General features: G+C 35.2%; 1 protein-coding gene across 1 annotated transcript in view; it reads right to left on the bottom strand.

Moving 5' to 3' along the window:
- Positions 1–2,635: 2,635 nt before the first annotated feature.
- Positions 2,636–23,985, bottom strand: part of LOC111164031 (glutamate receptor ionotropic, kainate 2) — a 195,836-nt gene continuing 174,486 nt past the window's right edge. Inside the window, exon 10 of the mRNA XM_089921662.1 lies at positions 2,636–2,863. Within this exon, the coding sequence (XP_089777788.1) occupies positions 2,636–2,863 (228 nt within the window). The remainder of the gene's footprint in view (positions 2,864–23,985) is intronic.

Here is a 23,985-nt window from a genome sequence, read left to right as displayed (position 1 = left end):
AGAATTGAAGAAAATATTCTGAGATAATCTGTAAAGAATTGATTTTTATATTACATATTACTTTACCAAGAATATGTAATATTATTTATTACTTAATATAGGATATCCTATATTATTTATTATTTAATAGAATATTTGTTATTTGCCCATAAATGAAGATAATAAACTTCATTTCACATCGTTGAGTAAGATGCAGAAATAGAATCATTTTCAAATCCGTTCATTTAATCACTGACAAAATTCAACAGTAATATTCTAAAATTCAAAGACCCTAAAAAATGGCACACCAGTTAATGTTATGTTCTCAGATAGAAAGACATGGATGAATTTCTTTCGTGTAAAATTAATACAGGTTATCATAATTCTACAGATATTATATTATTTGATATAAAGTGAGAGTTTTAGAAAATTTAGAAGTTAGATTAGTGCATATCCATACCACATGTCTCTATTTGCTAATATTCTTTTAAGCTGTAAAAAAATTCAGATGTTTCACTATCTGCTTTTGAATCTAATTTTAGAAGATTTGGGCTCAGAAAATTAGAAATATCTAAAATTTCTAATTTGAAGTAACACAATAGTCTTTGCTTAGGATCCCCTGGAAACTGCTATTAGAACTTAATTCAGCTTGACTGATGGCCACACAATTGCATCACAACTGTCTCAGGACATGTTCCTCTAGGCTTTATTTATATCCTTCCTGAGAACTTTAGTTAATTTGATTAAGAGGGAACAGGTGTACCTGCAGACATCAAGAAATGTTTTTTCTATACTTCAGAATATTTTTTTTTCTTTTTGTTCTGTGGGAAGGCTGTAGAGTTCTCTAGTCATTGAATTATTTAAGCTGTAATCTGTGAACTCATTTCTCTGCACACATATAAAACAGGAAGCCTTGTGTTGGTCACTATAAAAAAGATGCAATTGGTCCAAAGATGCTCAAAAATGAGAAGGCTTTTTTATTTGTACAAGCTATGGAAAAAACTGGAGCTTAAAGTTTATGAACTTCATACTCCAAATTCTCATTTGGGGGGAAAAACTCTAAACTTCAAATAAAAATTTTAACTCAATCTACCATATTGCTACAAATGCTATATGCATATATGGTTCCAATACAAATTTTCAGTCAAATACAACTGATAATTTTCTGAAGGACTCGTGTTAATATTGAACCTATTAGGTAGAAAATTATAATCTGTATAACATTTATGTGTAAATGTATCAGAAATATCTATGTGCATAACTATAAAATGTAAACATATAAAAATATATCAAAAATATTATACTACTTCTAAAATTGATTTTATTTATTTTTTAATTGAATAAACTAAGCGTTTTTCACTGCTTGGAACAAAAATATGACTTCATTAAAAAAAAGTTCAAGGAAGGACAAATATCCTTAGTGATAATTGATCAGAAGAACCCACATAAATTAATTGAAAAAATAACCCACATATTTAATACTTAATTTTGAATTTAAGGCAAAAATATTTATATTTATACAAGTATTATTATCTAATTCATCTTGGATTTAGAGTTTTCTGATATCTGATAGAATATAAAAATTCAAAGACTATAATGAGTATGTGACTCCCAAAGTCATTCCAGTAACAGTAGAGCTCTGAGCCCAGGGATAGTTTTAATCTCCTTAATTAAGGCAAACATAAGCTAAAGCATATCAAAATAATCTATCTGTTGAAAATTTGGTAGTGAGGTAAGCATAAATGAAAAATGATTACAAATTTCCACTTCCAGAGTGACAGTAAAGTAGCAAAAGCAACATATATTGAGCTATATCATAGATTTTAAAAGCCATCATAAAAATATGTATTTTTTCACTTAGGCATTTGAGTTTCTGATGCTATGATTGAAATATACCCTACATGTCAGCAAAAATAAGGCAATTTATGGGCTTCCCTGGTGGTACAGTGGTTGAGAGTCCGCCTGCCAATGCAGGGGACATGGGTTCCTGCCCCGGTCCGGCGAGATCCCACATGCCGCGGAGCGGCTGGGCCCGTGAGCCATGGCCGCTAAGCCTGCACGTCCGGAGCCTGTGCTCCGCAACGGGAGAAGCCACAGCAGTGAGAGGCCCGCGTACCACAAAAAATAAATAAATAAATAAATAAAGGCTATTTTTTGTGGTGATATATTCTGTGAACAAAAAAAAATGACAAATTTTATGTAGAAAATCATGGTAGTCTTTTTATACTTAAAATGCTTATTTTTAATTAGCCTTTGTTTTTAAAAGCCTCCTTTTAAATGTTACCACTTTGATTTTTCTTATAACTGTTTTATTAATTCAAATAAATAAAACATAGTGTTTTGCTACCTGGTTCAAGATAAATTTTCAAAATGAGGAAATAATTTTTATATCACTGTGACTTGAACTGTTTCTAGCTTCTTATTCCGAAGAGTAAACTCTACCACACTTATAGCTTACTGACACAGCCAGCATGCTTTCTGCCAAAAAGGCATCAGAGTACATTATAATAAGTTATATGACTCTTAAAAGTTCATTATTCTCCAGCACCCCACGGGAAATAAAGGAAAAGAAAAGTAACATTGATTGTGACTTTTGACAATTATTAGTTAGAAAAAGGAGGTAACAATTGCCAAAAAAATCACAAAAGTGAGCATGTTACCTGGCTATGACAAAGAGCACACAACTGACACCCAAGTAAGCCAGCAGAATATACATCCAGATATCAGGGGAGAGAGGATTCAGGAAGGAGAAGACGCCTGGGTTTGTACCATTGGGCTTGCGGTACAAAATACTTATTCCAAGTGTCATAAAGGGCTTGGAAAAGTCGATGACCTTCTCTCGAACGTAGGTAATAGCCAGTGGAGCAACTGCAAGGTCAGCTTTCTGTAGAGAGAAACACAAAAAAGGAAAAAAGTGTTCTAAGTCACAACGAGTAGTAACCATATTAAATAAAACAAAGACTTTACACTCAAGAATTGTCTCAGCAACAGTCATGTTAACACTTAAAGCATTCATAACTTTGAAGTGAAGCATCTGATTTACTCTGCTACTCATTTCAATGAGTTTCTAGATTAACAAATCAGCAGTTATTGCAAGTAGATATAGAAAGAAAAAACTGTATAGGATGAAAAACACTGAAGAAACCATTGTACATTTAGTACCTGGATTATTATGCTACTAAACCTGCTCATAATACTTTTAATTTAAACTTTAAAAACAATATCAATTATGATTTTATAAATACTTTGGTCAAACTGTAAATAATAATAACTACCTCAAATTATTTAGCTGATAATCGAGAAACATTTATTTTTCTGGTTTTAAAACTACGGAGCACAGTTAAAATGTTTTATTCTTTAAGTAGTTAACATTGTGAAAATCCTCTTTTAAGTGATTTTGTTTACGGCCCCTGAATTTTGTTACTATCTCTCTAATTTGTTTTATATTATTTAAAGAAAATCCTTGCAGCCTTGCCTAAATCGCATTGGGAAATGATTTTTCAATTGTCACAAAGTTGCTAATTTTCCAGGTAGCTTAAATATGTTAAATTACTAATGCTTTTCACTCGCCATGTTTTAACCATCTGTCAGGGATGAACTTAAGCTCTAACATATTGAAATAAATAATTACAATGTTTTGAAGTAACAAATGCATCTATTCCAACCTATGATGAGAATCTGTATTTCTGTATTTCTTTTATTTTTATAACCATATGGAGCTTTCAGAGAATATATGGAAATGCTCATCTTAAAGAACTACAGAAAGATGTACAACAGAATGAAATTGGTCCTTGGGCTTCCCTGGTGGCACAGTGGTTAATCCGCCTGCCAGTGCAGTGGACACGGGTTCGAGCCCTGGTCCAGGAAAATGCCACATGCTGTGGAGCAACTAAGCCCATGTGCCACAACTACTGAGCCCACGTGCCACAACTACTGAAGCCCGCGTGTCTAGAGCCCGTGCTCCGCAACAAGAGAAGCCACCGCAATAAGAAGCCCGCGCACCACAACGAAGAGTAGCCCCCGCTCTCCGCAACTAGAGAAAGCCCGTGCACAGCAACGAAGACCCAACGCAGCCAAAAATAAATAAAATAAATAAATTTATTTTTTTTAAAAAAGAATGAAATTGGTCCTCTACTGTTTCCTTGTCTCAGGGATTATTGGAGGACTTAAGGAAGAACCTTCTCTGAAAGGCTAAGTTTGTTGACAATATTATTCTGAGTATGTGTTTGTGTGCACTTGTGCGTTGCAGGTGGGTGGTGGTGGGAGATGCTTGGATAGAATATCTTTGAGAGTAGCAATGGAGAGAGAAAGATATTTCCTAACAACCAGCAAGGAAAAACAAATCTTCAGGGTTCTGGCAAGAGTACAATCATATTTCACATTCATAAGTCAAGGAATGTCAATTTAACAATAATAATTGTTCATACTACTTGAGCATTTGCTATGCAACAGGCATTGTGCTAAGAAGGTTACTTGAATTGTTAAATTTAATTCTTATGCAATACTACTGTTATTCCCATTTTTCGATAAGGAAACTGAAACCACACAAGTTAAAAACGTGTTCATTGTCATAGAACTAATTGAGCATTGGAACCAAGGACATAAACCTAAGCTTTTGGAATCGATACCTAGAACTAACCATGTCATGCATCTCAGAAACCAGAAGTGGAATCATGGAGACATCATTCATTCATGTAGAATGAATGTAGAGGTGGAAAGGGAAATATATAGAAGCAAGGGCAGGAATTGATAGACTATAGTCTCAGAATTTAGATGGTCAGATGCAGAGTTCATGCAAATAGAACCTTTTCAACAAAGGGGAGATGGTTTGAAAAAGTAAACAAGTTTGTTAGGGAAGGAAAGTGATAATACAAGAAACAAGGATTCCAGGTTAAAAAAAAAAAAAAAAAAAGGAAAAAATAGAGTGGTGGTTTGCTCCTGATTTGGTGGTTGAATTCAGCATAGTTTATCATGTGCCATTTAACTTTGCAACCCACCCTCCTCCTAGGCACATGGAAAGCAAAATTTCACCACATATAAAACGTGTCAGTGGGGCTTCCCTGGTGGCGCAGTGGTTGAGAGTCTGCCTGCCAATGCAGGGGACACGGGTTCGTGCCCCGGTCCGGGAAGATCCCACATGCCGCGGAGCGGCTGGGCCCGTGAGCCATGGCCGCTGAGCCTGCGCGTCCAGAGCCTGTGCTCCACAACAGGAGAGGCCACAACAGTGAGAGGCGCACGTACCACACAAAAAAAAAAAAAACAGTGTCAGTGAGTATGCTTTAAACTGGTAAAGTACTTTTAAATTCATAGTATATATCAGCAAAAGTGAGGAAACAATTCAAGTAACATATATTAAAACAAAACTACTGTATTATTCCAAAAATGTTGTTCTACAGGTATATATTAATAGGATTGACTAGACATACATCAAAATTTACTTGGCATTGCCTAAAAAAAGTTATATTCTAAAAAAACAAACAAAATATATAGTATGCTTTCAATTATAAAATAAATTAGTCGCTTGAAACAAAATATATAAACCCACACTTTTAACCATTTAATTAAAAAAAAGTACAGACTGGTGCATGTGTATAAAGGAATAATATTCAGCAACATAAAGAACTGAGCTATCAAGCCATAAAAAGACATAGAAGAACCCAAAATGCAAATTGCTAAGTGAACAACGTGTATAAAAAGACTACATACTATATAATTTCATATATATGGCATTCTGGAAAAGGGAAAACTATAAAGACAGTAAAAAGATCAGTGGTTTCCCAGTGTTCAGGGGAGGGGGAAAGTGATGAATAGGTAGAGCACAGAATATTTTTAAGGCAGTGAAGCTATCTTGCATGACACTGTAATGATGAATACATGACACTATGCATTTATCAAAATCCATAAAACTGGAAAACACAAAGAATTAACCCTAATGAAAACTATGGACTTTAGCTAATAATAATGTATCAATAAATGTTCATCAATTGTAACAAATGTACTACACTAATGGAATCTGTTAATAATAAGAGAAATTGTAGGGAAAGGGGGTAGAATAGAAGAAGATATATGGAAACTCTATTTTCTGCACAATTTTATTATAAACCTAAAACTGCTCTTAAAAATCTATTAATTATTTTTAAATAAGAGCAGGTTGTTTTAACCACATCCTCGTTAGTAGAGTTCAATGTGTTATATGTTGATTGATTAATTAATTAGAACTAGGTTAACTATTGACAGTAAAACACACAAAATTTATCAAATATCAATTGTCAAAAATAAGCAGTATCTAACTGCACACCAAGTACATTTTTAAAATCCATTTACAAAATGAGATATCAGGACTATCTTGCAGCAATAAAGATGAGCACTTATTTATACATTATACCATTATCTGTGACTAAGATCTATCTTCATTACAAATCCATTAATAATGTAATTATTTTGGAATCTAATCAAGATGTTATTATATTAAAGAGGTTTATGGTGAGAGATGTGGTATTTTCCCATCAAACATCATGTTATTAAAGACAGAGCATTTGGAGAAAAGACCTTGATGGCAAAATGGAATAATCCCAGAACTTTTAAATCTATTCTTTGAAAATAGATTTAGTCACTGATTTTTTATTTTAAAGAATAAAGTATTCCTGCATTAGAAAGAGCCAGTAGTCAAAATTGATTTAAAAAAGAAATGATTTCATCAAAAGAAAAATAAGTAAATTGTTACGTGTCACATGAATAGTATTGATACAAAGAAAAGGGAGAGCTCACTTCTACCACCGGACTGGGTCAGAGAAGACCATGCCAAACAATTATACTTGCATTACATCTTGAAGAAAGAGTCTGAGATGACAGAAGTCTGAATTAGTAGGAGGAAAAAAAGAATATCTTAGCAGTAGCTAGCATCAAATGGGTCTACTGTGGGCCAAGATTGTGTTGTATTCTTTGCCTATAATACGTCCATTAATTCTCACAACAGCTCAAATTTGTACTGTGATTTCCTTTTTTACAGATGAAAAAACCAGAATCATGAGAGTTTAAGGAAAGTACGATCCCAAAAATGACTTAACCATATTCATTTCCCACCATTTTTCTGTACAATCATTCAAATGCATCATACTCCCCTGCCCCCAAATGATCTCCCCTTTTCTCCACTATAAGACACATCTGTAAGACACATCTTATAAATCTATAAGACACATCTCCGATTCTCTTTCTCCAATGTAGCCTTCCCTGAACATTCTGTACACATTAATTTCTCCTAAGTAAATTTTTTATGCACTTATAAACTTAACCATATAATTTAACATGTAACAATACTTTATGTTGTGTTTTTTCTGAGTTTTTCACATGTAAGTCACCTAATATGATGAGAGATTTGAATGCACACATTGTTGCAACTGTATTATGAGAGTATAAGCACTTTGAAGCCTGCAGGCATTCTCTTCGATCAAAGCACGTATCACTGAACTGAGAAAATGGTAAAGTATTCCTCCCTGGAAATTTCACAGAGATGCCTAGGCAGCAGCTATCTTATTAATTTAATAAGCATTAATTTACTATTCTATCATTCTACGTGAAACTCTTCCAAATTGTCTTATTTAGCCCTATGATCATAATCAATCTAACATCTCTAGGGTATTGGACAAAATTTGACACCAAGGAATTGCCTAGTAAATGTTTGCTGAATACAGTTTCAATTTAACTTACTAAAATGTTCAAAGAAAATTAAAAGGAAATCACTCAGAGAATTTTAAAATTAAACTTTTTTCTGATCTTGCTCTAGAAATGAGATTTATTTGTACATTAATATAATTTCTAGTGAACTAACCATCTAGGGAGAACAGAATAATTCTTTTTATGGAGTTATATAGCTAATAGCGGCCCTTTGATTAAAGTCCCATTAAAGATTAAAGAAGAATGGTAAAATTTATTGGTCTAAGTTCTAATTCCCTAATACAAAAACTAGATAACAAAGCATATCTTCATGAATGGCACAATGACCGCAAATTTGATCACGTTGAGGAAACCTTCGTAATGAAGTCCTAAGAATCAAAGAACATAACGCTGTTATGTTATAATATGTCATCTGGTCAGTGAAACATCTTATGCATACTTCTGAAAGGTCTTGCAATTTAACAATGGAAAACCAGTTCTAAACATTGTTTTCTTTTCCATAATGTTGTGAAATGCTTAATAAATGGGTAAAATAATTAAAGTAGTAAGTGCATATGAAAAAATTGGAGTATTTTAATTGATTTAGTTAAGAAAGTTAAGCTAGTTAATTATGTATATTAATTTTAATAACACTTATAAGTGACAGCACACTTTCCCAAATTCTTCACAATGTATGATGTGAACAAATGCTTTACCTCTGTGGGCACTTTCAGGGAAACACAGTTTACCTTCTGTACACATGGCATACCCGCTCCACCACTACCCTCCCAGTCATACTGTCTGGACTCTTGCAGTGACCTCTTAATTGATGCCCTGCTTTCATTCTTGCCCAGTTAGTGTCTGTTTTTCATCTAAAGACCAGAAAGGTCTTTTTAAGCACATACCAGATTATCACTTCTTGCTCAGAATCTTCTACTGACTTCCAGCACACATAGAACACACATAAAACATAAGCTTATATTTGAAAAATATGCCTTATAGTTACTTTTCACCAAACCAAGTAGTGAACACGTAGTACACAATAGAAAGTAACATAGTCAGTTGAGTTATTACTTAAATAAGGAGAGTTCTTTCACACTTGTAGGACCTGAATAGGGACAATTAAGAAAGCATTAAACACAAGCAGTAGTAGATTCAGCTGCTGCTTCAGCAGCTGTCATTTTATTAATGCTTAAGGAAGCCTGCTGATCATTTCAAATGATACTGACTAAATCTACCAACTTTGCCACAAATGACAGATAAAAAATAAACTTCTCAACTGATAATCCTTCAGAAGAGCCAGAGCTCCAAAACATTGGGGGTGTGTGTGTGGGGGGGGGGGGTGTTTGGTTTTATTTTGTTTTGTTTCATTCCCATCCGTATCTGATTTAATTGTAAGCTCTCAATGGATGGTTTATAAATAATAATATTCCTGTACTAAAACTGCTACAATATCTCTTCTCTCACTGCAATATTTCTATGAGATTTATTTATTTTTTAATGCATTAATTGAGTCAGTTTAGCTCCTTCAGAAAAAAAATAGGTTCATAGAGATTGAGGGGTTTTTTTCACATTGATAATTTCAGGAAAACTAAATTTCTATTAAAAACAATTGGAGGGCTTCCCCGGTGGCGCAGTGGTTGAGAGTCTGCCTGCTGATGCAGGGGACACGGGTTCGTGCTCCGGTACGAGAAGATCCCACATGCCGCGGAGCGGCTGGGCCCGTGAGCCATGGCCGCTGAGCCTGTGCGTCCGGAGCCTGTGCTCCGCAACGGGAGAGGCCACAACAGTGAGAGGCCAGCGTACCGCCAAAAAAAAAAAAAAATTGGAAATCATGAATATTAATACTTCAAAGTGGAATTTTGTATACCTGTTATTCATGAGCAAAGCATTGAATGATGGTGTTTCTGACATTTTCTGTCTGGATTTTTGGTATTACAGATTTCCTAATTTTAAAATAATTAATGTCTTTTAAAATTATAGATTAAGTGAAAATATTTTATTCTGCTAAAGGCAATCACCTAAATAGGAATGATATTCTATTACTTTCGACAGTTCCTATGGTTATATTTAAACATACATTAAAAACAACACAAGGAAAAAAATCCTACAGTATTACTCAAAATGTTATTATGTATTCATCAAGCAAGTACTTGAGAAGTGAGAGATGTTGAATCACTTCTTTGACACAAACTTATATGCAAGTTTCAAAATAGAAAACTAGAAACAATTCAACATGCTATTTAAAATATCAGGTTATTTCTTGAGCCTATAAGACATTCACACAATTCATTGTTACTGATTTAAGCTACTATTTCACCTATATATTGTCAGCTAAACCTGTTTTCATTTCCCAGTTTAAATGCTCTGGTAACACAACCAGTGGACCAAGAAACAACTACTAGCACTAGAATGGATGACTATGATCTACAAGGAACGCTCTTAATGGAACTGTGAACTTATAATTCTGCTCTAGTAAACCGTTCTCCAGTGGACAATGGATTAAGTACATTGGATTTCCAGGATCTATTTTAAAATAATAGGTCAATTATAACAGTTGTAAATAATCAATGCAATTAAATTATCCAATTATGATTAGTTTATGTTAAAATTGGACATTACTTAGTTTAGAATAAATTTAGAATTAATTTATTAAGAATATTTCTCACAGTAACAAACATTCCTTCACAAAGAATTATCAAAATTCAGCTATGAACAAGGCCTGGGCAAAGTTTAGGATACAAAGGTGTTTAGGACAGTCTCATTTCTCAGGTGACAGCAGCATAGGGAAGATTAACATGGAAACAAATAATTGAAAAGTTCTAATAAGTCCTTCAGTTAAAGTATGTACAAGGTACAGTTGTGCTACAATTTTACTGGCTTGCCCAATTGTTACTCTAATGGGTTAATATAAAAAGATATTCATTATTGGAATTTACATTAATCCTGCAAAACCTGGAGTTAAAATGGGACCAATACATAAATGCTCCATGGGTAGTAGTATTAAAGAAAGTGGGATGAACTCAAGAGGGAAACGTGTGCAGCATATAACCCATCTTAAAGCTCCTGATTATTTATTCTTCATCACTGGATTAACAATAACAACAACAACTATGCTGATGAGGTTAAAAATTAAAGTGACCTTTACAGTGATTCATTCTTCAATATGAGAGGGCATAAGAAGAGTTGAATAGTGGATAGCACTTGTAAACCACATAAAATAAACCAAAAGATGCCCCCAGCTCAACCTCTTCTATTTCTTTTTCCAGCTAAAATACAAATAAACATTAGATACTTTTCCTATAAAGCCTCATTATCTTCCTTAAATGCATTTGTTAGACTCAAATATTAGAGAGAATATATGATCTCTGTATAAGAGATCTGCATAAACAAGATCTTCTGTATATTTTCCAACAGAACAGGGATAACATTTTGCTACATAGAACATACCTCTCCCAGAACTTGCTTTGCAAATAGATTTACATCATATGCTGAATTACTAAGCAAACTTATCTGAGTGCATCAAATCTAAACTATAAATTTACTTAATTCCCTACATTCAAAAGTCTGTATTATATGCTTATACTTACAACAAATACAAAGTACATATTAGTATTTGTTAAACAGATAAACTGTTAAAATAACATACACAGTAAGAAAGAACTTTGGGCAATAAAAGTATTTACATATATCTAAACAGCTAGCCTGTGTTGCATCTGGATATCATTATAATTAATTCTCTAGTGAAAAATATTTTGTAACATATTTTCTCTGCTTTCCATGACTAATGAAATTCCTTGAATCTGTACTATTTAATTGTTTTATAAAGGTTTTAACTGTTTATTCAATATGTGTTAAAATGTTTGAGGTATGAGGAAACTTAGAACCATGATATCTATCTGAAACCACTCATTCACTCATTTATTCAACAATTTATTATCGAACAATTCACTAATTTATCCAACAAGTATTTATTCTTGATTGACTGCTTTGTAATAGGAGCTGTTCTAGATGCTCTTAGTACTGTGAAGACAGACAAAGTGAAGCAGACAGACACTGAGCATGAAACAGTTAGAGGCTATAATGTCAGGACGTGAAGAGTGCTATGAAGGAAGATAAAGCAAGGTAAGAGGTAAGAGTGTAACTAGGGAGAAAAGGAGGGCACTATTTTTACTAAGATGAACAGAGGAAACCTCTCCAAGGTCCTGACATTTGAGTCCACACTCAGTCAAGTCGCGGATAAAGCCCTGTGAGGTTCTGATCAGAGTTCCCCTGGCAGAGGGATTTGTAAGTTACAAAGGCTCTGGGATAGAAACAAGCTGGGTATGCTGGAGGAGCAGCAAACATGTCTCCAACCCTCCCAGCTCCTCCGAGTTTAATCATCTTGTTGATCCTCTCCAGAAAATAGAAACATTACATGACAAAACACTCCAACCCTAAACAAAAGATGCCAGACTTAGAAGAGAAAACTTGTGTCATTGCACCTCTCATTTCACTCTTCTGTTTTTTTCCACTAAAAGGAAATAATACCATTCAGGTTTATTATCTTACCTTTACCCTATAAATGTGATCTCTATAAATTCTTTCATTCAAATTCAACTGCAACAAAGCTATTTAATTGTGCCTTAGAATTTTTTAAAATACTATACTACCTATTAAATATTTAAGGAAAACATCATGTTTGTGGTAACTCAGCCCTACATAAATAATAGAAAAACAGAGTAATTACACTGTCCACAGTATTTCTGAACTTGTGACATGACTTTATTCCTATATCACCTCTGTGATCACATGCCTCTATAGAAATTCCCCATTGATTAGTAAAAACAGCTTTATGATTTTCTGAAAATATCACTGATGAACAGCAATTTCCTTCCAGTATAGTTGATTTTTCTAATAAGCCAAGTATAATAACTGAGTTGAGACCACTTCCCCATGTTTGTTAATAAAAATTGAGACCATTCCCACATTTATTAGAATTCAATATTATATCCCCATATATTTAAGGATGCTTGAATAACTCACAATTAAGTTTGAACATAAAGATTAAACAAGAAAATTCCTATAAAACAGCAAACAAAAACCTTTCTAATACTAACTGCTATAATTACAGTAGTGTTTGATAGTACAAAACTCGGTGCAATATTAAGAAAAAAGCCTGTAAAGAAAGGTTAGAATTTTCTGTCTATTATTTTATCCAAACTGCCCCCACTTTGGTCCTTCTTTCTACCTTCCTTCCTTCCTTCCTTCTCTCCTAACTCTTTCTCTTTTCTTTCTTCTTGCCTAAAACCAGAAAGAATGATTTTTGTGTGTGTGTTGTTAAAAACCCTATGCAAAAGAATCTAATGTCTAATTTCAGATATGGAAGGATTTAAGACAGAGAGCATAAGCAAAAACTTTTCTATTGAATGGAAGTGGACCACCTACTAAATCTATCCATTGTACTAGAATTTCACATCTCGAATTTTTAAGAAATAATTCTAAGTTCAGAAATAGGCTGATACACAAAGGTGTTTTCTCAAGATCACCTATAATCTGGGAATGCAAGTAGCTTCTATGCCTCAGAAGAGAATGGTTAATAAATTAGGGTACAGCAAGAAAGAATTACTATGCATTATTAAGCAGCATTTTGTGAAGTTCCCAGTGAAATGGCATGGACACTGCCAATGTCAGTGAGTATAGAAACACAATATTAAACATGAATTCAACTAAATAAAAACACGGTAAAGGTGAAACCTGCAGATTACATGCTTCTTGAGATATACCAACCAATAATAAATTAAAGAGCATTTTTAGATCTCAATTTATACAAGTAAACAAGTACTAAATAAGTAAATAAAATACTATAAGACAACCAGAAAAATGTAAATAAGTACTGATGGTTGGGTACTTGATGTCATTAAGGAATCATATTTTTTCTATGTGATAATGAGAGTGTGGCCATTTTAAAAATTTTAGTTCCTCACTTTTAGTGATAAATACTGAAATATATGTATTATAAATGACATGATATGAAGTCTAGGATTTGCTTCAAAATAATGCAGGTGGCAAGCAAGTCTGTGGGAGTAGCGATGAAACTGGCCATGAGTTTATAATCCATGAGGCTTGGTGATGGGTACATGAAATTTAACTTTACTTTTCTATTTGAACATGTTTTAAAAGTTCTATAACATAATGTTTAAAAAGTATAGAATCAAGAGTGGAAGTAGGGCTTCCCTGGTGGTGCAGTGGTTGAGAATCTGCCTGCTAATGCAGGGGACACGGGTTCGAGCCCTGGTCTGGGAGGATCCCACATGCCGCGGAGCAACTAGGCCCGTGAGCCACAACTACTGAGCCTGCGCGTCTGGAGATTGTGCTCCGCAGCAAGAGAGGCCGCGAAAGTGAGAGGCCCGCGCACCGCGATGAAGACTGGCCCCTGCTTGCCACAACTAGAGAAAGCTCTCGCACAGAAATAAAGACCCAACACAGCAAAAATAAATAAATTAATTAATAAACTCCTACCCCCAATATCTTCTTTAAAAAAAAAAAGAGTGGAAATAAATTGAGCAAAATGTTAATGTTTGTTCCTAGTTAGGAGAATTATGGTTATTATATTATTTCTCAATTTTATAATTTTTATTCACTGAAAATATATTTTTATTCCAGTAGGAAAGAACAACACATGTCATTTATATATACATGTATTCTACCTGGAGAACCTTCACTAATCAAATGAAACAAAACTATGTGCAATAAGCTAAATCCAGATAATTTTTGTGGTGAGTTTATTTAAGAATGTGAAAACTGAGATACATATAAAAAATTTTATTTGACCTAAACTTACAGATTAACTTCAGTAAAAATACAGCTCTTTCTTTTAATATAAATTTATTTATGTATGTATGTATGTATATGTATGTATGTATGTATGTATGTATGTATTTTTGGTTGTGTTGGGTCTTCATTGCTGCGCGTGGGCTTTCTCTAGTTGGGGCAAGCAAAGGTTACTCTTCCCTGTGGTGTGTGGGCTTCTCATTGCGGTGGCTTCTCTTGTTGCAGAGCACAGGCTCTAGGCGCGCGGGTTTCAGTAGTTGTGGCACATGGGCTCAGTAGTTGTGGCTCACGGGCTCTAGAGCGCAGGCTCTGTAGTTGTGGCACATGCGCTTAGTTGCTCTGTGGCATGTAGGATCTTCCCGGACCAGGGCTTGAACCGTATCCCCAGCATTGGCAGGTGGATTCTTAACCACTGCGCCACCAGGGAAGTCTCACAGATGTTTTTTGATAATAAGTTATTTTAAAAATATGAAATGAGTAAATAGTTAAAGGAGTGTTTAACTTTAATTTCTGAAAAGCAGTCAATATATTTTGTATTTTGAGGATAATGGAAAATAAGCTCCCCTTTCATAAGCATTTTAACCTAAACAATTCAGATGGAGACTCTGATATCATATATTAAATAACATGTTGAAGAAAGTGCTAGTGTATTTCAAAGCTATGGATTCTTATCTTTTTTATATGTCCATGTAGTTTTTCCAGAATTAAGAGGGAACAATAATCAATTTGATTATCTTTCTGTATCTGTATAAACAAAAACTTGGAATGAAGACTAAATTATAAAAATATTAAATGTACATGACTTCAGAAGGTAATTACTATTCCTTCACTGGTTTAAAAGTTCACATAAATATATCTCATAGTAGAGTAAAATAAGCTTCTACTTTCTCATGTGTGAAACAATATAACAGGATCTGTCAATCAGTATTTACCGGTAGACTAGGCAGAGTGGGGATGAAAGATATTTAAACAGGATCCCTCCCAGAGCTTATATAAGATTCCTTGAAGCAAGAAATATCCAGAGGAATGGTAAAAACCTAATGAATTGTATATGGAATGCTTTGAGACTTCAACTATGAGCGAGAAAGACCAATATAGCAGTTAATAAGCATAGATTCTAAATTCATTAGTGACCGAAACTTTCCAATAAGCAGCCGGAATTTGTTTCCATTGTTGGAAGCCACAAACAGGGGTGTATTTAATCTACCAGAATCTACCTTTCCAAAGAGCAGACTAAAACCTTGGGCATTGGCAATAGCTGGAGTCACGAATTAGAAGAATAGCCTTGACTTCTGCCCACTAATAAGAAAATCAAGTCCAGTTTGGGTTCTGTATGGCTAACACTGATACTGGATAGCCACAGGACCCCAGAGGAAAACACTATGTTTCAACTTCTCAGTGAACCAAGTCTAGGCATTTAGAAGAGCCTAGGGCCCTGGTTAGTCAGAAGCTATTTTAAGCTGTGAAGTAGAGGATAAAATTTCTCCCAAAAGTTACCTTGTTTCATGTAAAGCCAAGATGTCACTGCTGCCTAGCTGGCTGAGTTCTTGAATATATACTATTTCTACTTGATAAGTGAAACTTTTATGGTCTTCCCATTCATTAGTTATTAAAGTCTAAGTTGGCCTACCTCAAAATAGGACTATCAGGCCATGCAGTTACAAGATTTCTGTGGATCAGGCATTCAGTTTCAACAATGGTCTAACTGCAAACTAATAGCAGCTTTTTAAAATGGTGTAGATGGTGGCCGTGTCTAGAAGGTGGTGAGTCCAGAACTCTGAGGGAAAACTTCAGGTACAGGACATTAACAGGCAAAAGCATCAGCCACAGAGACTTATAGTTCAAAAGGGTCACTAGGATCATGGGATTGAAAGGTACTAGGACTTTTCTATATGTAAATTTTTATGGTTGGGAAGATTCCCTCTGGGCCTTAAGATATATTACAGATGAGTTCCTTTTATTACATACAGAGGTAGAAGCAACAAATACAGTATGTTGAATTAGCCCAGAGGACCCTTAACACAATGTTGTGTTGGATTCCTTTCTCCATTGTGGATCCTGACTGAAACTGATCAGCAGAATGTGGATGACCCATGATACCAATGAGACTGGGTAGGATGGTGCCTTGGTCACCTGTATCCAACAAAGCTATATAAGTTTTCTTACCTCACCAAAGTTCTCCAATATACATGGACAGGTATTTTTGGTCTTTAGTCCCTCTTGAAAACAGGAAGACTTTGACCCAATCTCTAATAATTCTTGTCCTTGAATCAGCTGGGATTGGAATAGAGATGGTGAGAAGGATCTGGGAGAGTGGAGGCAGAGGGCACCTCCACACCAGTAAGCAAGACTCACTGACTTTGAGTTTTGAGCAGTGTGGTGGTTGTTTGCTAGTCACTTAAAGTTTCCATGTCTAGTGCTGTATATTAGATGGCAAGATCCTCAGTCTGAAATTATCTATTTCACCAATGGAGACCCCTTAATTAAGCAGCCATAGCCATATTGCCTTTCTGCTGGAACTATCAGGATTTTGGCATTATTTTCAGGATAATATACCTTCTTTTACCTGATCAATTCACCATTTGGACAGTATACTTCAACACTACCTCCTGCTGCTTAGGCTCTAAACATTCATTAACAGCAATATAGAGTTCATTACTCTTTCCTCTTGCCCACCATTTGGTTAAGAGCATTAGCTCCTACATCCCAGGAATTGTTCCCATATCATCAAATCCAGCTCATGGAGCCCTTGGCCTTGATCTTCTAGAAACCCAAGTCTCTGTCCATATCCCATTCTCATTGCCTATTTGCAGAAGTTCTTAGAGTCTGAATACTTAAATTCCTTTGTCAGTTACAAGCATTGGAAATCAGTCTGTGGCTTGTCTTTTAATGTTTTTTTCTCTCTGTATTGTTCACAGTGCGGTAAATTTATTTATTTTTTAAACCTATCCTATCTCTTAACTCAGAGTACATTTTTGATTTAGTGGCAAATATTTTACCAAAATTCCAGCAAACCCTCAGCTATTATCTTTTCAAATACTGCTTCCTTGCAATTCTTTCCATTGTCTTCTTCTGGAACACCTACTAGATATATAATGGAGCTTCTCACCTTATCCTCCATGTCTCTTATCTCTTCTTTCACAAATTCTATTTTCTCATTTTTCTGTGCTATGTGCTAATTAAATTAATCATTATTTTTAACTCACTCTCTTTGTGTTCAGCGTACCTTGCCTACCGAGTTTTTTAAATGATACTTTTTAATACTAGATAAACTTTCATTATTTTTCATATTTTCATATATAATTTTTACTATACAATTTATTTTTTGTATTGTATGGAATTTTAAAAGATATTTTACCTTTAGTTTTTTCTGTTTTTTCTTTTTCGGTACGCGGGCCTCTCACTGTTGTGGTCTCTCCCGTTGCGGAGCACAGGCTCCGGACGCGCTGGCTCAGTGGCCATGGCTCACGGGCCTAGCCACTCCGCGGCATGTGGGATCTTCCCGGGCCCGGGACACGAACCCGTGTCCCCTGCACCGGCAGGCGGACTCTCAACCACTGCGCCAACAGGGAAGCCCCTTACCTTTAGTTTTTATTTTAAAAAATTTGACAGTTCTACAAAATGTATTTCAGAAGGATAAAATTCATGTTCAATTGCGTTTTTTCAATATGAACTTGCATTTTTTGTTATTTTTATCTATTTCATTCCCTCTCTCACTCTCTCATATATCCTTACAGATTCCTTTCTAGTGGTTCTATTATTTCTTTCACTCTGTGACCCCTCTCTCATCTTCCAATCTATAGCAATGTTTCATAAGGGTGATTTGAGGTTCACATCCCCTGGTGATATTGGTGGTATTTTGTATCTAGTTCCAAAATAATTAGGTAACTTGACAGAGTTCTTAGTTACCTGACTGAATCTTTGCCTTTCTGTTTACCTAGGACCACAACTTTCAAGTAAGCCAAAGCCTCAGGGCACCAGAATTTTCGTGGTCCTTTCACAAGTAAGGAAGCCACACCCAAAGCCCTGGTTTCAAGTAGTAAGCCTGCCTTCAGACTTAGATTTCACATAGAGCACTTTTAATCCACGGATAATTCTGACCAATAAGCCCTACTTATGGATCAGGGGCCCTGAGGCTGATAGCTTTAGTCGGGCTTACTCGGCTTATTTTGCATGGATTTTGGTTATGGGAATTAATCAAAGAGGACTCTGTCAAAGTTTGATGTTTTTACATCATCGTGACAAGAAATAAAGCAACAGGATTTTTTCCCCCTAAGTCTATTATAATATGCACTCTTTCCAGCAGCAGTTCAAAGATGTTTCAAAGAGGTAAAGACAGCAAAGAGTAACCTAAGAGAGGCAACAAGAAAACGAGCGAAATTTTATGGAAACCAGTGGAAAAGAATGCTTCCGAGTAGTAAGTTGAGCAAATAGCTTCTTACAGATCAAATAAGATAAAGCCTGACAAATATCTACTGGATTTGGCAACTTGGAGACATTAATAAGAGTAGTTTTTGATGACATGTTAGTTCAAAAACAATTATGGGTGAGATGTGAGATAGCTAGTGCAACCGATTAAAGAAGGAAATTTAAAGACGACAGGAAGTTCACCTCAGAGGGGAATCTGAAATATTGGGTGACAGCTGAAAGGGATTTTTTTTAAATGAGAAATGATGGTCTTTTAAAAAATACAAATATAAATACATCAGAAGAGAAAGGCCTAGATGTCTAAAGCAGAGAAAGAAAGAAACATGGTGGGTCTAAAAATTTCTGGAGAGACAAGCTAGAATGGAAAAGATGAAAAGCACATCCTTAAGTAGGACCAATTATTCCATCAAACTTGAAGAGAAGAGGAGAGAACAGGTGCTAATGAAGCCATGATTGTAAATTTGATGCTGAGGGTTGAGGTAGGACATTCTTATCTCATGGTATCTATTTCTCTTAGAAGCAGGACACTAGGTTTTCTGCTGTAAGTTGGAGAGGGACTGGTAGTCTTGAGAAGTAGGAAGAAACTTTAAAAGCAGTGTTGCAGAATGTAAGAGAGTGTGGTGACTAGAAAGAGTTTGTAGCAGTTGTGACAGTGTTGACAGCTCATTTGAGATTACTATCAGTTTTATAGTGGCTGCATTTTTCACAATGGGTTGATTTTCTCCAGCTAAGTTTATTGTTCTAAGTCAGACACAGTGAAGAAGATAATGACATAAATACAGGGTCAAGTTTTGTTATGAAACGACGGAGGAAAAATAAATTTGGTACTAGAAGAGAACGTCTCTAACAATAAGCCACAGAAACTAAGCTGGATATGGAGAAATGTGGGGAGAGGACAGAATTAATATATGGAAAACAAATAGATGATTAATTAACTCAGGTTTGAGAGGGTCAAAACCAAGTGTAGTGTGGTCGAATACATTTGTAAATAAGAAGGAAAGGAGTTGAATTGCTGAGTTATTGATCTAAGAGTTAGTGTACTTTGTGTCACAATAATGATTATGATGCAATTATAGACATATATAAGACTTATGTGGCTAAAAGCCTCCTGGGAATGAACAACTCAAGAAGCTTAGGGTCCATGGTGATGGATGGGTCTTTTGTAAGGACACTGAATTTATCTAGAATCATAAAATCAACCATCTTAAAGTGAAAGGCTATGATCCAGTTGTTGAAGTCAACAGTGGATGAGTAATTGTGATTAAGAAGTGAGTGAGCAGAAAAAAAAAAAAAGAAGTGAGTGGAAGGTAACTTAAAAAAGAGAAGGAATGGTATATCCAGATGAGTAACTGTGATTAAGAAGTGAGTGGAAGACAACTTAAAAAAGAGAAGGAATGATATATCCAGAGACAGGTGCCTCAAAGAAGCATGGCTTTTCTGGAGCTTAGAGAATTCATGAACTGGGAACAGCAATGGGGAGCACAGTATTGGGGCTATTCAATTATATATCAATTTGTCTTTTTCTGAGCATATAGTAGACTATACTCCTTCCCTCCCATGGAGTTGAACACAGCCATATGATTTATTTTGGTCAATGGAATATAAGCAGAAGCAGTATGCTTTCATTTCTAAGAAGAAGATTTTAAGAGACAGTGTCCAATTCACCATGTTCCCACTCTTTCCCTGATGTGATGATCAGTTACACAGCAGTGGCTCCATCAGTTTGGGTTCTAGTGAGAAAACATGGAGCAGAGCCCTCAGCCGGCCTTTAATCTATATTCAGAGGGAGTGAGAAACAATTTCTGTAGGTATAAACTACAACCACATTCGAGTTTAGCTTGTGCTGCTTAATCCAGTCAGTCTCTTGGATCTGACCCAGCCTCTCAAGATAAGTGGGCGAGACAGAGTAGCCGTCATTGACATGGCTACAGAGAGCAATTTCAGCAGCAGAGAGGCCAAACACGTTAGGAAATAATCAAGGAACAGAATGGAAATGAGGGAAGATTATTAATGATGGAGGGATAGCGATCCAGAGAGTATGGCTTGTAAGAAAGGGAAAAAGTGGTAACGTAGGTCAGAACAAAGTCAACATAGCCCAGCACGCTCTAGAAATAAAAATGCAGAAATAATCATAGACCAGATAGTCTTAGAATTTTTACAATGTCTGATAATAAACTTGTGAGGTACATTTTGTTTAAAGAATCTTTTCATGTTTAAAAAATACATTACTGGGCTTCCCTGGTGGCGCAGTGGTTGGGAGTCCGCCTGCCGGTGCAGGGGACGCGGGTTCATGCCCCGGTCCGGGAGGATCCCGCGTGCCGCGGAGCGGCTGGGCCCGTGAGCCATGGCCACTGAGCCTGCGCGTCCGGAGCCTGTGCTCCGCGGCGGGAGAGGCCACAGCAGTGAGAGGCCCGCGTACCACAAAAAAAAAAAAAAAAAAAAAAAAAAAAAATTACGGAGGATACAAATTGCAATCTTTCATGGCTTTCCACTAACTTCTGACACACACTGATTATTTTAGGATAGTGGGACCAGGTGTCAACCCTCTCTTCTTCCTTCTCTCTAGTCACATGTGTATTAGGCTAAGTAGGCAGAAACTTGACATTTGGATGGTCCTGTCCCCAGATTCTGGAAGGGATGCAGACTTTTCCTTATTTGTTTACTCTATTGATAATTTCAATGGGAAATAGGGTGAATGGAAGAGGCAGTGAGATGCCTAACTTTATGTTTTCATTCATTTCAGATAATTGCTATTATTTCTTCCAAAAAAAAAAAAACTACAAATGACAGCTAACGCTTATTGAAAGCTTATAATACACCTGGCATTATTCTAAGCACTTCATATGTTTCATGTCATTTAATCTTTAGCATAAAGTATATGCATTTGTCAGTACTCTTTTTTAGGTTAAAAAAAAAAAAGTGAGGCTCAGGGACTTAGGCAAGTTGCCCAAAATCACCCTTCTGATAATGAATGGAGGGGGATTTGGAAATCTGGCTGACTGCAAAGTTATTCTACTGGTTATAATTTTAAAGTTTTTTTAATACCAAAAATATATTTGATGGACTGATTATCTTTCAACATAGTATGAAAATGTATTAAGGAATAATGAATTGAAGAAGAGATTTCACTGAGGATAGCAAATGAAGCCATGATCAAATCTCCACTAAATTATCCAAGTTCATATTGATATTTAAACATGAGGAATTGTCCTTGACAACTCACTGAATCTAATTCATTCACACAATACCTATTTTTTACTCAGATATTGTTATTCCAACTGTTCTTAATATACACATACATACATGTATACTGCTTGTATACATTAATAGACATATATACCGTGTGCATATAAAAAAATATATAAACATGCATGTGTATGTGGGTGTGTACTTGTAATATTACACCAATTACTTTAAAAAAATTGTGAAGCTCAAGTTTACTTGTCTTAAAAAACACTTAACAATACATCATGATTTATGTAGAGAAAATATGAGAACATATCAGAACACTAGTATTATTTGTATGCATATTACATATTCTGTTTTCATTAGAAAATTCAACCTTGCCTATTATGACAAACTATAACATAAATAATTTATGTAAAGAGATGCATGGGAATGAATCTATCTATATTAGTACATACACAAAAACAACATCATTTACTTCAGGTCTTAGAATGACCTAAAAATACTGGCTGGCAACAAGATTCATTATAATTCAAAAAATTCTTTACACCATGAAAGATTGATTTGAAAACAGAAGGACATTGGTTGTTTTGTTACTATGGCTATTCCTGGCAGCTGTCCAGGGATTACAACTGCACAACGTTACAAACAGCATAGAAATTGACTGTTTTAACAAAGGGTCTCAGCAGGATCATGAGTGGTGCACATTAATTCTCACTGTGCATTGATGAGCTCTCTTTGAACTTTGCCAAGGTTTAACCAATGGCAACAGACCTCTGGCACTGTCAGAAGATGTGGGCCTTGAACAGCGCTTCAGGAATGAAGTTTTTTTGTTTGTTTGTATTTGTTTTTGTAGGAAACCACATTTTAATCATTTTAGAACAGTTATCAGTTCTCATTAGATCCGGAGTCTTCAGGAAGCTTGTGAAATATCAGAAAAGAATTTTTGCCACAAACATCTTCTAAAGAAAAGGATCTAGTGTTGCTCTTAGATTAATCTTTAAGGTTATATATTTAAATCTGAAGGTAAGAAAAGGCTCTGCCAACCTTTTAATGGTATGATGAGTAGAGAAAATGTATGGGTTGGATCATATGAAACTTGTGGTATTTCATTTTAAGCTATAAAAAAGACAATTTTATGTTTCAACCTAATATTACTATTTACATAATTAACTGATTTGTCTAAACATTTTTTTTTAAATTTTGACTTCTAAATACTGACTTCTGACTACAGTTTTATCTGTAATGTTGATCCCGAGGTGAGAGATCATTATACTCTATTTTAAAGCATTAATTCGCTTTTTTAAGCAAGGAAAATCAAACAAAATATTTATGTGTGTGTGTGCACACATGCATGTGCATATCCCTGCAATTGATTCATCATAATTGTTGACTGATGGATGGATTTTGTTGACCAGTGTATAATATTTTAAGAGAAAGTGATTAGAAATCGTTTATACAGATTTGTATACATTGCCTTCTTTTACGATCTTGACTGGTGTTTATACAAAAACAGATTGCCTGAACACATTTTTCTGATTCACAACCCTGATCACATTAGGTTCTACAAGGCCCATTCACAATGCCACCTCCCCACAACACGATTCACATGCTTCCAATCTTATATATTCTCTCCTTGCTCTGGATTTACTCTCCATCCCTCATGTATATATTATGATACTTGATTCTTTAATCAATCTCTTATGATAATTACATATTCATATCTAGTTTCTGTACTGCATTACATATTCTAGAGGGAGGAGTCCAAGTCTAAGTCATCTCTGTGTCACTGACAGTGACTAGCACAGAGCACTGAACAAAGCAGTCCTTCAATGAATAAATGAAATAAATGTACTGGCTTCTTGTTTAATATATTTATCCTCAGTGATATTAATCACATTGCTGTCTGTTTTATAATTCCCATGT

This window comes from Delphinapterus leucas, chromosome 12, assembly GCF_059928025.1.
Source record: "Delphinapterus leucas isolate spDelLeu-1000000601 "Yukka" chromosome 12, BTC_Dleu_Yukka2, whole genome shotgun sequence".
NCBI lineage: Eukaryota > Metazoa > Chordata > Mammalia > Artiodactyla > Monodontidae > Delphinapterus > Delphinapterus leucas.
The sequence above is the reverse complement of the archived record's forward strand: the minus strand, read 5'-3'. Positions and strand labels throughout refer to the sequence as shown.